Genomic DNA, 15,576 nt, shown 5'->3' on the forward strand with positions numbered 1-15,576 from the left:
GTGGAGAGAGAGTCATTTTCGATTTGCAGAATAATTTAAAGAATGTGAGTCCAGGAGAGCAGGTAAATCAAAGCCCATGTTGACCACTCCCAGCCTTCACAGGCTGCCCTGCACCTGCTCGTGCAGTGAGCTCAGACTGTTGGCTTGTACCCATGGCTAGGGATTCTTTCTTCTCCTAATTCTCTGGTCCAGTATTCTGTTTTGAATGTCACAGAATTAAAACTTTCACTTGGAGTGATGTTTAAAACTATGCATCGGGTTTAAAATAGATAAGTGTTTGCAGTTAGTCCCCCTGGGAGCTGGTGAATTAGTCTCGCAGCTATATTTTTCTTGCTGTTTTTTGATTCAGCTGAAAGCTGATGCTGTCCACTTTCAACGTCACACAGTCTGACTCATGTTGATCTTTAGTAGAATGTGTGTAGTCTGCCTTTTGAGGCTGCTTTTTAAGATGAGGCATGCTGCCACAAGTCATTGGATGGAAGCTTTGCCTGGTTTGTCCAGCCACTGCACGAAGTCCTGAGTGAGCCAAATCCTGGTGTCTCAGTGCCAAAGGCATTGTCCCATTAATGACTTGAGACCCAGAAAGAGTGCTATGTTTAGGTAGTTGGCTTGGAGAGGCATTGGTTTACAATGCAATTGAACTCCTTCCTTCTGTTTAGCTTAATTGGGGGTATAACAGGTATTTGGTTGAAGAAAAACAGAACCAGACGCACTGGTTGGCTTGAGAGTTGTAGTGTAAGCTCTCATCCAAGAACTGTTTCCTTTGGACTATCAGAATGGGTTATTCGCTAAAACAAATAAACATCCCAGGACCCCCTGAACATCGAGGGCTCCCGCTTTCCTTACGAGTGTTGTTTCTTGTTGGCCAGGGCTGTGTAATACACAGTCCCTAGCCGTCTCTCATAGCCCCCATCGTGGACATGGGCTTGTCCCCAGGCAGTGGGAAAGGCAGGTTGAGGTGGCCATACAGGCCCCTTCAGTGCCCCATCTACACCACTGTGGAAGGTGGGCAGATGCTCACAGCCCGCACTGTACACGTCTTCTGTGGCTGTCGGAAGGAAACCCCTGCTGTGCATCAGGACCTCAGGTGACTGCACTCTAGCCCTGGGCACATACTGTTCAATTTGTCAAGTCCACGGATTAGGCTTTGGGTTTTGTGGTTTATCCTTCCTGCTCTTACCTAGGAGAGCGATACCATGTTTAAAGGTTTATTTTCTTCCAAGGCCTGTGGTGACATCAAGCCTACGGCCTCTACTCCTGTGTGAGTCTGTAGCTCTGTGCCTGGGTGGGTTTGCTGTGTGACAGCACGTGCTCTCAGGGACTCAGAGCTGCCCTGGGCCTCTTGTGAGGCTCACTCATTCTCTTCTCATCAGTGCTGGTCCAATACTGGTGGGGTTTTAGCTAAATGTATTGAGAAATGTCCTGGTTTTTGTAGCTGCCTTAAACCTGCACCACAGTCTAACTCTCATCCAGGTCTCTGGACTGGTGTCTGGGGTGTGCGGCTGCAGCCCATTCCCTCCCGCTCCAGACCCACCTCAGGGCACAGGATCCTTCCGAGGGGCTGGCTAACCTCTGAAAAGAGACCGTGGGACTCTCAAGAGAAAGGCGATGTCGTCAGAATTGCTCTTTAGAGTAGCCTGTTCAGGACATTTTTCCTCTGTGTCACTCAGAAAGCCAAGTTTGGACTTGTGTGGTGAAGACAATGAGCATATACATCTAGAATGCTTTTCCTGGGCCTCAGTCCTATGAGGGCTGCCCAGTCCTGCACCTGCTGTTGCACAGTGATACTTTCAACTAGCACAGGAGTGGGCAAACTTTGTGACTCGAGGGCCACAATGGGTTCTTAAACTGGACCGGAGGGCCGGAACAAAAGCATGGATGGAGTGTTTGTGTGAACTAATATAAATTCAAAGTAAACATCATTACATAAAAGGGTACGGTCTTTTTTTTTTTTAGTTTTATTCATTTCAAACGGCCCGGATCCGGCCCGCGGGCCGTAGTTTGCCCACAGCTGAACTAGAAGTTGCCCTTTTTTTCTTCTTTTAACGGAGTTAAACTGTATACAAGGAGTGTTAAACTGTATACAGGACTGAAAAGGGTGGGGAAAAGGCCAATGGGAAAGAAGAGCTGGCAGTCAGGAGGGGCCAGCAGGACCCAAAATACCTTCAGGAGAGACTCCAGCTGTTTTCCTGACATGACCTTCACGCATTCCAAGTCCTCCCTCTGGCTGAAGGGGCCGTGGCGCTCCCTCCAGACCACGATGAGCTGGGCCTTCTTTTGGCCAATGCATTGCAGGCTGTGCAGATCCCAGGCTGGGATATCTAGTATTTTTTGGTACCCATGGGCTAGTTCCAGGCTGATCTGTAGCTCCCAGAGTCCTCAGCCTTTTCTTCCTGGTATCCAGGCACTACAACTTTCTCTTGTGGCTTTTCTTCTTTATGATATGGATGTTGGCATCTGGGGATGCTGCCTGCTCCTGAATCTGTTGTAGGGGAACCACCACAACCTTTTGAGAGGCTTAGCCACTGTGACCGTGTGGCGGGCAAAGGGGTCAGAGCATTGTGGGAGAGCAATTCTCTTTCTCTTTTGGGTCCACAGTTTCCTGGGCCCCGCACCTTGGCTTCCAGTTTTGTTTTGGTTTTTTTTCATCTTAATTAAGCCTTTCAATTGCCAAATCCTTCTCTCTTTTTTTTTATTAATGTATTTTTATTGATTTCAGAGAGGAAGGGAGAGGGAGAGAGAGATAGAAACATCAATGATGAGAGAGAATCATTGATCGGCTGCTTCTTGCATGCCCTTACTGAGGACTGAGCCCACAACCCAGGCATGTGCCCTTGACTGTAATCGAACAAATGCCTTCCGTTCACAGGCTGACACTCTATCCACTGAACCAAACCAGCTAGCTCTGCCAAGTCCTTCTCCTCCACTGTCTCCATGATCACCATTCGCTCTCACTTTGGGGTGCTCAGCAGCAGGGTCTCCTGGACCCCCTGGCAGCCCAGCACAGGGCCCAAGCTCAGGAGGTGCTACAGCATGGCCAGTCCATGCTACTTAGCTTCTGTAGGGGCTGAACTTCTGGGAAACAGAGGCTGAAGGTACCAGGGGCTCAGGATTCCCAATCTCTTATTCCTCAGGGCTTTGAGCTCTCTTTGCCTCTGAAGGGTCTACCAGTTCTTTCTGAAACAGTTTAACAGGTGCCAAGACAGGAAGCTGTAGGCTCTCATTGGTAAAAGGTCAGTTGATCACCTCCTTGGACCTGGCAGCAGAGTTGAGTGTAGAGATTATGTCTAGGTAAAAGCATCTCTCAGGGGCAGTGTTGGCAATGAGGATGCCATAAGAGAGCGAGCTTGCTGTCCTGATAAGGCACAAGAGGGAGGCCCTGGTTCAGCATATCCACCATCTTGCCCAGGACAAAGAGGGAGGAGTAGATGGTTCCACTCTCCTTCAACCTCAGGCCCTTGCTGCCTCTGCACTGGTTGTCCTCTGAGCCAGCCAATTCTATTAGGTAGTTTCCCCTCCCACTGAGGAAATGGGGCCAAGCATTCTCACTGATCCACCTTAACCAGGAACACAGCATGACTATGGGAGGAGTGCTGGCAGGAAGTGCTGTTCAAAATCAGCAAAACTAGTGATGAGCTTCAGTATGAGCCCTGAAATAAGTATGTTTACTCTACAGTCTTCTCAGATCACCAGGGTTCAGGAGATCTAACACCTTTTCCTGGTAGATCTCTACGTGGCCAGCCCTTGGCACCCTCCTCCTGTGTGAGCTGTAGGAATTCCTTGAGAGCTGGGGAATCATCCAGGTGGTTCTGGGCTGCCCAGGTTTGTGTGTGCCTTCCCTGCCACTGTGTTCCACAGGCCAGCACACAGGCACTCTGTCCTTCTAGCACATGCCTTAGATGGGCTGTAACGATCCAGCATAGGTGTCCTGCTGAGAATGCCTCTCTCCGTAGAAGGCATCAGACTGACACTTGAGTCTCCTGATGGTTCCTCCAGTTGGCAGTCTCTAGAGCAGTGGCTCTCAACCTTCCTAATGCCGCGACCCTTTAATACAGTTCGTCATGTTGTGGTGACCCCAACCATAAAATTATTTTCGTTGCTACTTCATAACTGTCATTTTGCTACTGTAATGAATTGTAATGTAAATATCTGATATGCAGGATGTATTTTCATTGTTACAAATTGAACATAATTAAAGCATAGTGATGAATCACAAAAACAATATGTAATTATATATGTGTTTTCCAATGATCTTAGGCGACCCGTGAAAGGGTCGTTCAACCTCCAAAGGGGTCGCGACCCACAGGTTGAGAACCGCTGCTCTAGAGAATAGCAGGCCCTGTACACAGCGGGTATCATTTGCTCCAGATGTTCCATCTACAAATGGCATCAGTCACACAGCCTTATCCGAGCTGGAGGCAGGTGTCCATTGGCTCCCACCTTGCTTAGCTGACAGGCACCAGCTCCTCTTGCTAAGCCTAAAGTCACTAAGTGAGTTGCAGAGATCAGACGTGCCCCCTTATGTCACCTATCTGAGCCAAGGAAATCAGCTCAAACATTCCCTTCTTTGTAACTCAGCATTCAACATGTCGGAGTAAGCAGTAAAGGCATGGTTGGTCTATTTCTTAGTCAACTTCACCCAAGGTCCCATATCCTGTAGGTTCAACCGTTTGTTAAGTAGTTCCCTATCCTTTCTAGAAGCTTAACCAGGGAAAGATCATCGCATCTTTGAGCTCCTGGTAGGGCCCTTGTTTAGACATGTCAACCTGGGTTATAGGTTCAATCACTGGTCGGTGTGCACGCAGGAGGCAGCTGATGGATGTTTCTCTCCTTTTTTCTTTAGGGCACCCGCACTAGTGCCCAAGTAGCAGATCAGACGTGGGTTTGAGTCAGCCCTACATCCGGCCTGGTGGCCACTCCTGAGTGCAGCCAGGCTGCAGGTGGTGGTTCATGCTCTTGTCCTGGAGATTCTGAAGACACGTTGTGTAGACCTCTGCCCAGGCCTTCCCATAAAAGGATTTGGTTTGGTTTCTTCAATGAAACTTTATTTTCTAGAGTTTATTTTTTAGCTCTTTGTTTATAAAGTTTTCGAAATTTACAGAAACAAGAACGGTAGTGCTTGCCACATGTAGCTAGTAGCTGTTAGCTCCCCTGACAGTAGAAGACCCCTCTTCTGTGCCAGTGGCTTGTGGAAGAAGTGGTCCTTCCTCATGCCCACAGTCTGGCCCGCCCCTCGGGCCGCTCACCTTGGCCTGGATCTGGAGCTCATCAACCGTTGCCCTCCCTCCCACTGGCCTGGGGGGCCACAGCGCAGGAAGGAGCCCAGGGTCCCAGATGCTCTGTGGACATTGCTGGTGAAGCTGTCATTTTCAGATCCAGGTTTAGCTTTTTGGCAGAAATTATTAAATTTTACTTTCTGGCAGAAATTAAATTTTACTTTCCAGGGTATTCGTAATATTTTTGAGTTTACAGCTTTTCCTTTATAATGAAATGATTTACTTTAAAATCACTTGTGGCTTTCTTTGGTTACTGCTCATAGCTCCTCCTTTCATTTTTGAGGGCTTGTAAACATCCCTCTGACTCAGAGGGACTTCTTTAGAAAGGACCATATATCCTGCTCACATTGTGGCTTTCTACTCATGGCAGGTCATGTAAGCAGTGACCTTGTTGTATTTGATCTTAGTGAGAAGTGGTTTGTAGCAAATACTCAGACATCCAGAACAGCCCAGAGTGAAGGCCACGAGGCCATGCCTGCTGATGCCTATTGATCATGAGAGACCTTTGTGTTATGCAATGACGCCACCTGGGATCCATTTACCTGGATGACAGGATAATTGTTTTCCCATTTTATCTGTTGATATCCTTTACTCGACCCAAGGCCTTACACCTGACAGGAGGGCATGTGTGCTGGTATGGCCAGCTGACCACAGGCCTGCGCCATCCCCACACTGCCAGGTCCCCAGCAGGCTGTGCCTGTTGTCCCTGCGGAGTCCACCTCTAATCCAGGTAGAATATTTTTATTAGTTACCAAATCTATTTTTGTATTTAAGCTTCCAAATCCAGGTATTCTACCAATCTGTGAATGTTAAAATCTAACAACAGTATAGCTCCATGTTAGGAAGAGTGATGCATGGGACAGTATGGTGTGCAATGGGAGCACCTCTAACCATTAGGTATTTATGGGCACCTTTTTTCTCTCTAAGTACAGAATCAGCTTAGGGTTCCCTTTTCCACTTAACACACATTTAAAAAATAGTAATGACAGAGAGATGGGCAGTAAAAATAGCACACCAAAGAAGTTTAATATGAAAGATGTTTAAGCTTGTTGGTTATGTCACGCCCGTCATTGTCATCTTGCAAAGGCCTTTTGAATGGCTTTGGTGTGCAGGAACATTCTGCTCCCAGTGCAGGCTCTCGGCTCCTGCTGCCCAGCGGTGACTGGAAATGTCCCGTGCCGCAGCAACGACCTTGTGCTGTCAAGCACAATGAACCGTTCCCCTACGTGTTATATGTAGGTGACATGTGATGCCAAGTCCTTTGTCTTCACGGTACGGTTATTCCCTCCTCGTTTGTGGAACTTAAATTGTTACTAGATCAATTACTTCATAGACGAAACGTTAGTGTTTTCTCAGGCACTTAAAATTGAGGATTTTAGTATCTGTTCCCAAAGCCATGGAGTCTTACTTTGCTGGGATTTTGCTTGGCCCTTGTCCTAAAGGTACAGAGCTTGTCACAGCTCGCTGTGGTGGCCACTGTTGGCCCCTCTTGTCACACAGTAGCTGTGCCTTAAGTTTCCCCAGGTGCTGTTTTTTTTTGTTTTGTTTTGTTTTGTTTTTGCATGAAAGCATCTACATTCCCCTAGAAAATGGAGAGAGAAGGAACTGGTGTTTCATTATGCATTTGAACTTGTTCATTCTTTAAAGAAACATTATGTTGCCTGGTTTGTGGTACTTATAAAGCTTGTTTTCCATTGAAATTGCCATTTATAAATATGCAGATTGTACTAATTCAGAATTTTTTAATTGTTTATTCAATAAAATAAGGACATATTTACTATGAATTTTTAAATGGGCTTTTTAGCTTTCTTTCCCTCTACTTGGTTATAGTTTTGACTTATATAATTAAAAATTATTTTTCATGTTAAATGAATCCCTGAAACGGCTCTTCACTTCATAGGCTTCTGAGCAGCAAACAGGCATTGTCTGTTTCACATGTGGACAACGTCCCCAGAAGGTCATTGGGAGCAAGGAGAGGGCTTGCTTTTCTCAGCCTTAGTCTTCTTTCAGTGCTTTCTGTGGTCGGGTGCACAAGTGGATGGCAGTCGCCTGCTCTAAGCTTGAGGCTCTGGCTGAGGGCAGCACTGTTTATAGCCTTGGGGTGAACCATGTAGTCCCTGGGCTGGTCCTGTGCACAGAACACGTGCTGTTGGCTTCTTAATTCTGAAAAAGAGAACATTATTGCCTTTCCCACCCAGTTGGCTAGAACCCACGCTATAAAATCCCTGGCCTATGGTGTAGCCTCAGCTCAAATTCTGGACAGTCTTTACTCCAGCTCTGAACTTGTTTCCCACTCGGCTGACATGCTTTCTGCTGCCTCCCCAGAGCTGTCCCTGCGCTCCTGCCACACTTGGGTCATGGGATTGGTGATATCCTACCCCGCCCCCCCCCCCCCCCCCGCCTCCTGGGCAGCAGCATTTGCTCCCTTGGGCTGTTCTGTGCTGCACGGGAGTGGGGGTGTGGTCTCCTCCCTGGCTTTTAAGGTGCCTGGCACATGCCAGTGGCCTTCTAGAAAAGACCCTCTCTGCACAAACTCCCCAAGACCCTGAGTGGGCAGTCACTGCCCACTGAGAGAAGAGGGTGGTGAGTCACCAAGTGAGCGTCAGTTCCCTCCCATGTCAGGCCGGCCCTGCTCCCTGACCGAGGCCACCACTGCCCAGAGCCCCAGTTTGGGGATGAAGTGGTGATGGAAGCGAGTGGATCCTCAGAGAGACACCTCTGTGACAAATCCAGATTTTAAGAAACTGCTCAAAAGCATTTCTCTATTGGCTCTGTAGGTTGCCCTGTTAGGAGAGTACTACTGTTTGGCCTTTATATTTGAAGTATGTTATTTCAGATTACATTTCTTTTCTAATGAAAGTCACCTACAGACTTTTTCATTTATTGAATAATTTGCTTTGGGGACCTTGCTGTCATTGATCCAATAGTTTAGAGGATCTGTAGTCACAGTTTTGAGACAAAAGGTGTCGTTTATTAGAACAAAGACACAGAGCTCCCTGAGACACCCATATGTGTGCACACACAGTGGAGACCCACGCCCAGCAGGCACCAAGCCAGACACATGACCCTAAGTGTCACTATGTTATTGGTTAATGCGCCTGTTTTTCTTAACAAGGAAAGAGTCTTGATTATTTAGAACAAACAGAAGAGAAAACTAAAACATGCTTCTTGGAGCATTGCATGTGTTGATGTCAGTCACCCTCTGAACTTCAGGTCACCACGTGGGTCGTGGGCCAGGCACCCACTCCAAGCTTCCTTGTGTAGGCTTCACCGCCCCATGGGGAGGGCATACCACATGTCAGGTTCTCACCTGCTGTTTTGTAGATGAAGAAGCAGAGCAGGGAGGTGACCTTTGCGAGAACACGGTATAAGATGAACTGATAATTGGGCCATTTTTTCTACTGCCCACTTATTTTTTTAAGCCAAATTTTGTGTAAAGTGACTCATGACATTCTAGTCCAAAAATGGAGCCAGAGAGTTTTCTGCTAACTCAGCAGCAAGCTCACATTCACCTGGGTTCTTGGGACAAGTCAGCCTTCCCTACTCTCATGGGATTACTGAGCCATTGTTCAAGCTACAGAAGGAATTTCTAGATCTTATGCCTCCTACTGTCACATTAACCTTCAAACTTAACCTTGAGTCTTCCAAACTGGAGCTGGTTCTTTCTCCACTATTAGGCAAAAAATGTTCAAGATTATTTATTATAGAGATTTGATGAAGAGGATTTAAAGGTATGAAACAAAAGTAATGTTAACTTTCCTCTAAATGTGATATTTGTCTTTCATCACCTAGTTAGATGAAGAAAATGAAGTTAAGCACAATGTATAATACTGTGCTTTCTAAAATGACATTTCAAAAGTTGTAAGATAAATATTTAGAAATTTTTCGAAATAACGAATGCCACAAAGCAAAGAAAACCAACTGCCAGAGGTACTCACTGCCGAACTTGAAACAGTTTTAAATTTAAGCTTTTGTAACTTGCAGCCTTGAGAACGGAGCCTGTCTGTGAACACAAGTAGACAATCTGACCCGCTCCAGCAGAAACTCGAAGCTCAGTGAAACAACTACCGCTTGTGTCTGTTACTTTCAAGTAACCAGATTTTGAAAATTGAAGAATTTCCAAAAATTCTTTGTCTACCATTCCTTGATACCATAGTGGTCTGGAAGCTCGCTCTGTGTCTAAGTGGATGTTTGTCATAGGGACTCTTGTAACGCAGAACAACTGTTGTTCCTGCCTGTTGTTCAGTAGAGGACCTTGGACACCGGGGTCTGTTTTTACAAAAATTTCAGGTTAATTCTTCACCATGTCAGTTAAGGGTAAGCATATTCTGTGATACCTAAAATTCTGAAGGCATCTGCCTTTTATCCAGGTGCTCTAATGTGCATTGTGAACACGGGCAGGATATTCAGAGGCAAGGGAGCGCTCATACACCTCTCACATCATGCCAGCAGGATGGGGCTACCCCAGCATCACTTCTGGAGAGACGCCAGCCGAGCCGCGGTCCACGCTTGTTTCTTGGTGTGGAGTGTGTGTCAGCGATACACACAGTAGAAAGATTGGCCACGTAGGTAGGGCATGGGTACACGATGTACACTCAGACAAACTGGGTGTAGACGGGTCATTTGCTTGAAAAAATATCTCCCCACAGATTTGTTGACTTTATCTTGTAGAATCTGTGTTTACATAATTGGAAGGAGGTGGTATAACTTACAACATTGTGCTGTAGCTGACAGATTTAATAAAGACAAGTGTTTAATGGCAGTTTGTGGTACTTTTTAATCTGTTCACTAAATTGTGAGTTGACAATTTTTGTGAAATAATAAGTATCTACAATGCTAACATCAAATGATGACTTTTAACCTTCCAAATGAGCAGTCCGTCCTAAAAGGGGTCCCTCTCTTTTATGAGTTCTTCACAGAGGGGCTGTTTACTGGGCTGCATTCTCTAATCTGACAGCTTTACTAGCCCGCACTGGCCAACATAGCAGAGAACTGGTCACCCATCTCCTCAGCTTTCTCCTGCTATTGAAAAAATAAAGTCAAGTTTTGCAGCAACTTTTTGGTGAATTGCCAACTAGTAATTTGCTATTGGACTGCCCATCTCCAAGGGAGGTGCTGTGTGCGGTGCTGGTAGACGGGAGAGTAAACAATGACCTTGTACTTCCTTTCACAGCCAATGAGCATAAAACATCTTGGCTCTCACACCTTGAACAATACAATTGTGAAGAATAAATAGATCAGTTATTAGTCACTTCTAGGCTTTTTCTAAAATTTCAATGTGTGACGGTATCTCATAATGCAATTTTGGGCTTATTAGGGACAAAAGGGTTTTGGAGTGCAAATCCTAAGTAGCTCATCTTTGGACACATGCCTCTTCTCCATGTGAAAAGTAACTGTGCCCTCCATTCGGGTTTGGGCTCTCCAGAACTTACAGAGTGCACCCGGCCTGGTGTGGGAGGATGGGTATAGGAATTTTGTTATTTTAAGGTGGCCTAGCATATTTTAAATATAATAAAAGCAAATTCTAATAAACTGGTTGTTAATTTCATATCTTATTTTGTCCAGGTTTTCTAATGTGAATGGGTGTTTCATCATGTTTTAAATCTGTCAGTTGTGAGAAATTCCAGAGGTAACTGCCGTCCTGGCTTTGGTAATTCATCGCTGGAAGCACTCGGTGGCATCCCAGCTCCAGATCTGTCAATGTGAAAATAGGGCCCTGCCAGCCCGCCGCTGCCTGGGATGGCTACTGACTCTAGTTCAGTTGCTTATGACTGTCTGGGGAGCAGGAAACAGGCGTGTCGGGTGTTCACAAAACTCCTCTACACCTGTCTACACACTCCCATGTTTTTGGGCTGAATAAGCCAAGCTTTGGTTTTATAAGCTGGTCACTAGGTGACTGCATCTGAAGTCGTTAGTGGTAGTGTCAGAGGATCTTGCTTTAAGCCATTGTGTAGGGAGTGGGCAGCCACCACGGTCTCGAATTGAGTTATTTCTATCCCAGCATTTTGTAAACTGACTTAATCATAGTTAGAAATAATGGTAGTTTGAGTGTTAAAACACTCTACATTTGGAAACTTAAGGTAATTATCTTAAGGAGCTTTTAAACAGCAGTTATATTTTTTGTTCAAACTCTGCTTTATTTTTTTTTTAAAATATATTTTATTGATTTTTTACAGAGAGAAAGGGAGAGAGATAGAGAGCCAGAAACATCGATGAGAGAGAAACATCGATCAGGTGCCTCCTGCACATCTCCTACTGGGGATGTGCCCGCAACCCAGGTACATGCCCTTGACCGGAATCGAACCTGGGACCTTTCAGTCCGCAGGCCGACGCTCTATCCACTGAGCCAAACCGGTTTTGGCTCTGCTTTAATGGTATCTTTAAAATTCGGCATTTAATAGTAATTGTTTTCCCACAGAGGGGGAAAAAACATTAGAAATAAACCTTTAAGAATTTTTTTAAAATAATGGATAAGAGAATTTTTTATTACAAAATGTATGATAGAATATGCCTCATCATTAGCCTTTTTAGAACTAGGCGAAAATTTTGGTTTCTGTCTAATCAAAAGCAAACATTTAAAAAGGGGGAAAATTTAACTATGAATTACTTTTGTGTTATAATTCTAGAAAACCAAAATAAAACCTTTGTTAATGGAAAATTCAGTTAAGTAGAAAACAATGAGTTGTAATTTTATATGATCAGATTTTTAACTGAATGATTGATGAGTTTGGCATTAAAATAGGTATTTTCTTCAGATATGTTGGCATCAGTTCGGTATGTCTCTAACACATACACAGTAGGTGCTCCTCCCTGTCTGTCCTGCTTCACATGCTTGTGCTGCTGATTTTATCTCTAGAGCAAAGAGAAAGCCCTGCAACTGCACAGCCCAGGGGTCCAGGCGCCTGTGGTTGGTGTCTGTGAAATCGGATTGGTCAGCCAGCAGCCTTTTCTCATGTTCACTTTATGTCACATTGAGAACTGCATGTGGTTGCGTCTTTACTTACACAGTTTCCAGAAAGTGCCGAGCAGCAGTATAAGGCTAGTGTCGGCTAACGCCTGGTAAGAAATGTGGTGTCTGGCCGTATCCTGGCCCTTCTCATTTCTCACTCCATCCCCCGCCCTGTTCAATTCCAGGCCTTCCCATGGACAGTCCTCAGCCTTCTCCCTCCACCCAGAAGAGCCCGCTGAGCCTGAGCCCTGTGTTTCAGGTGACGCTGGGCCCAGCTGAGCGGGGCTCGTCCCCACTCCTGAGCCCTGTCCTTAGCGACGCTGGCGGAACCAGGATGGACGATGAGGAGGAGCCGAAACACAAGGTGGGCACCACCCCAAGCAGAGGGCTGGGTGCTGGTGGGCCTGGATTTGCAAACTTCTCTGTGGGCTGGGAAGCCTGTGGGCAGAGCAGGACTGGGCTCTATGCCCACACAGTCCTCCCTCCCAGGCCTGCTGAGGGAACGATGGTGAGCTGGCTTCCCTAGAGAAATCTTGTCTTGAGGTCCTCCTGTCCTTTTGGGGACTCTTTTGGGACCTTTGTAACAGTACCTGGCACCTATGGGTTCTGAGTGTTGGGCTGGATCCTGGGGATGTGGCAGAAAGGGGCAGGCCCTGGAGGAGCCCTCAGCCCAGTAACCGGGAGGAGGTCTAATGCACAGAAAGGGTTTGCTGGGTGGGGACCAGTCTTGTCTGGAGTCAAGGGAGTCATGGGCTGATGTATGAGTGGTTCCTGGAGTGTCATTGCAAGGGGAGGGAAGAGATGGGGTGGATTTAGGGTAGAAAGTGGAGGTGATCCCAGGGATAGTGTGGCAGGTGTGGAAAGGTAGGGTAGAAAGCTCATGGTTCAAGGACAAGGCGATGGCCAGAGGCATTGGCACCCCTGGCCTCGTGGCCACTTCCACTCTTGTGGCCCTGGCCTGCATCATGGGCCATGTCCTGGGCAAGGCAGCCAGGGCAAGCTGGCTTTGCATGTGAGCACATGAGGAAGGGCAAAGGGTCCAGGGAATTTGACATTTGGGGAAGAGAGTGGTTAAAATAATGGACTGTGGACTGTGTGGGCCCTGGGGGCCATGGAGAGGGAGAAGCCAGGAACCATCTATCTGTTTCCCTGCACCTAGTAGAGGCCCCTGAGGTGCACACCTGAAGGAAGCGTGTTGAACTGGGCCCCAAGTGGTGGGACCCCTGCCTCGCAGGTGCCTGTCATGTGGGCAGCTGTCATCGAGAACACCTTAGCACCTTAGAATTGGCCAAAAAGCATGTTACTTCCAGGGCCACCTGAGCTGGACCCGTGAGGTTCCTCAGCCGGGGGGCTGCAACTCTTCCAAGGATGGGGAGGCCTCTGCAGACGTCTGTCCTTGTGCCAGGTCCCCGGGCCCTCTTCAGTGACAGCAGCCCTGGAATGGAAGGCCTGCTGTTGAAGAGGTGTGGGTGCCGGCTGGCTTCCAGCCTAGGACGCCCCCCTGGTGGTTGGGGCTTTGCAGCCAGCCCCCCACCCGCAGGCCTCCATCTTGGCCATGTTGCTTTGGTGCCATAACAAAAATGGCTTTGGAGGAAAGCTGTTTAAAAAACTAAATTTTAATTTGTCACTTTCTGTACTAATAAAACAGCTGATCTTTAGGTGGTGATCTGTAGGGTGATGACCCCTGACACCTGACACTTGAGGTTAATTGGGCTAACAGAGGTGTCTATGGCCTTCGTTATCTAACCAGGCCTCTGAGAGAAGGGACATGGTCGTCACAGTGCAGCCACCTCACACAGTGCGCCCGCTCCCTCCCCTCACGCTGCCTCCTAATTCCCGGCCACGTGGCCACGGGATGCTGGTGTCCCAGGCTACATGTAAAAGCAGCATCAAGCACAGGGGCCCCGAGGGGGGCAGGACACACTTTCTTCACCTCTGCCCCCTGGGTCACCCCAGTGAGTGACTAGCTGTGTTCTGTGCTGGTTTTGTGAGCCAGTGTCCCCAACAAGGCCCCGGCCCCCAGGTTCACTGATGACTCCCCGGTGGGACCTGGGCAGTTTTGGGGTTCCTCAGCTTCACAAACAAACACAGGGGTTGGGTGTGGTCAGGGCGTTCACGTCTGAGCCTCCCTCAGGACCACCTGTCCCTCAGGAGATCCGTGTGACTTGTTCTCACCAGCGTCTCCCACTTAACGCGCTGTTTCTCCTCCTTTCTAATAGAAATTGGTGAGGACCAACAATATTCGAAAGGTATGAGAGCTGAAGGTGGCTGGTGCCCCTTACAGGTGATTGTGTGGGGCTGAGAGAAGGGCCACAGCACCACGCTCCGCATCTCAGCTGCTTTCTGCAGGGCCGGTGGCAGAGCTTGGCAGAAAGCACAGTCCCCCCCGGGCACCCCCCTCCACCTCCCAGCCTACGGCAGAGGTGTGGGTGGCTGCTTTACCTTCTCTCCACTGAGGGATTCCTGAGAGGTTTCTTTGCCCTAGAAATGGGGGTCAGCAATGGAAATGGGGGCCAACCTGGCCCCTGACCTTCCTCCTCAAACTTGTCACCTGCATGGTTCAGAGGCTTTTTACTTTGGCTTAGGCCCCAAACTGCAGTCATCCTTGCCTCCTTTGTCCTTCACACCTCCTCCCACACCAGAACCGGACCCTCCGTGTATCCAGGGTCCCACCGCTCCTCCTGCCATTCCCCTTCCCAGGGTGGGAAGAGGCCTCCTGAAGAGCCCGGCCCTCCCCAGCCTGCGTCACCCCAAAACCCCTCCCTGCCTTCCCTGCCAGTAACCAGCTTGCTGCACCTCTTCCCCCTCCCCCTTGACCTCTGACCTGTGTCCCACACCCAGCTAGCAGCCCCGCCCTCTCCCTGGAGGCTGTGGCTGCCTCACCCTCCTGCTCTGCTTTGGGTCCAGAGGACTTGTCTCCTGTGCCGGGAACCTCCCCACTGGTCAGTGCCAGGCTGCTTGTCTCCTTCCTGCTGAGCGGCTGTCCGCTGTTCCTGGCCCGTCTCAGGTGCCTCCTTGGGGCTGGCATGTGCTTCACAGGCATGTTTGCGTGGCAGACGGGACAGTTGGCCTCTCAGAGATCTCAGCCTGGTGGAGGACAGCACAGGGCGCAGGCCTAGAGCAGGACCAGGTGTCGTCCAGCCAGGAAGGGTGGAGAAGGGGCCATTGAGCCCAAGTGTGAGGCCTGTGCTTGCCGAGAGCCAGGCATGGTGGGGCCCCAGGGCACAGGGCCACCCTTTCTGCTCCGAGGGTGCCATCACTGCTGACGGGCCTGCCGGCACCTGCACGTCAGGCAGAGGCCCTGATGGGGTTTAGAGCTCCAGCGCTGGGCATCTCGGGCCCTGCACTCAA

The 15,576-nt window shown here is 48.3% G+C and overlaps 1 protein-coding gene and 1 pseudogene across 2 annotated transcripts in view; one reads left to right on the top strand and one right to left on the bottom strand.

The window, feature by feature from the left end:
* FARP2 (FERM, ARH/RhoGEF and pleckstrin domain protein 2) overlaps positions 1–15,576 on the top strand; it is an 89,767-nt gene that overhangs the window by 57,661 nt on the left and 16,530 nt on the right. Inside the window, exons 14-15 of the mRNA XM_081096268.1 lie at positions 12,411–12,589; positions 14,445–14,474. Of these exons, the coding sequence (XP_080952394.1) occupies positions 12,411–12,589; positions 14,445–14,474 (209 nt within the window). The remainder of the gene's footprint in view (positions 1–12,410; positions 12,590–14,444; positions 14,475–15,576) is intronic.
* LOC308522495 (kinesin-like protein KIF22) lies at positions 843–5,269 on the bottom strand (annotated as a pseudogene). The gene is made up of 3 exons: positions 5,247–5,269; positions 2,897–4,044; positions 843–1,048 (listed from the first exon to the last, which is right to left on the bottom strand). The product of its transcript is annotated as a kinesin-like protein KIF22 (transcript).

This window comes from Myotis nattereri, assembly GCF_964212035.1.
Source record: "Myotis nattereri genome assembly, chromosome: 7".
Taxonomy (NCBI): Eukaryota; Metazoa; Chordata; class Mammalia; order Chiroptera; family Vespertilionidae; genus Myotis; species Myotis nattereri.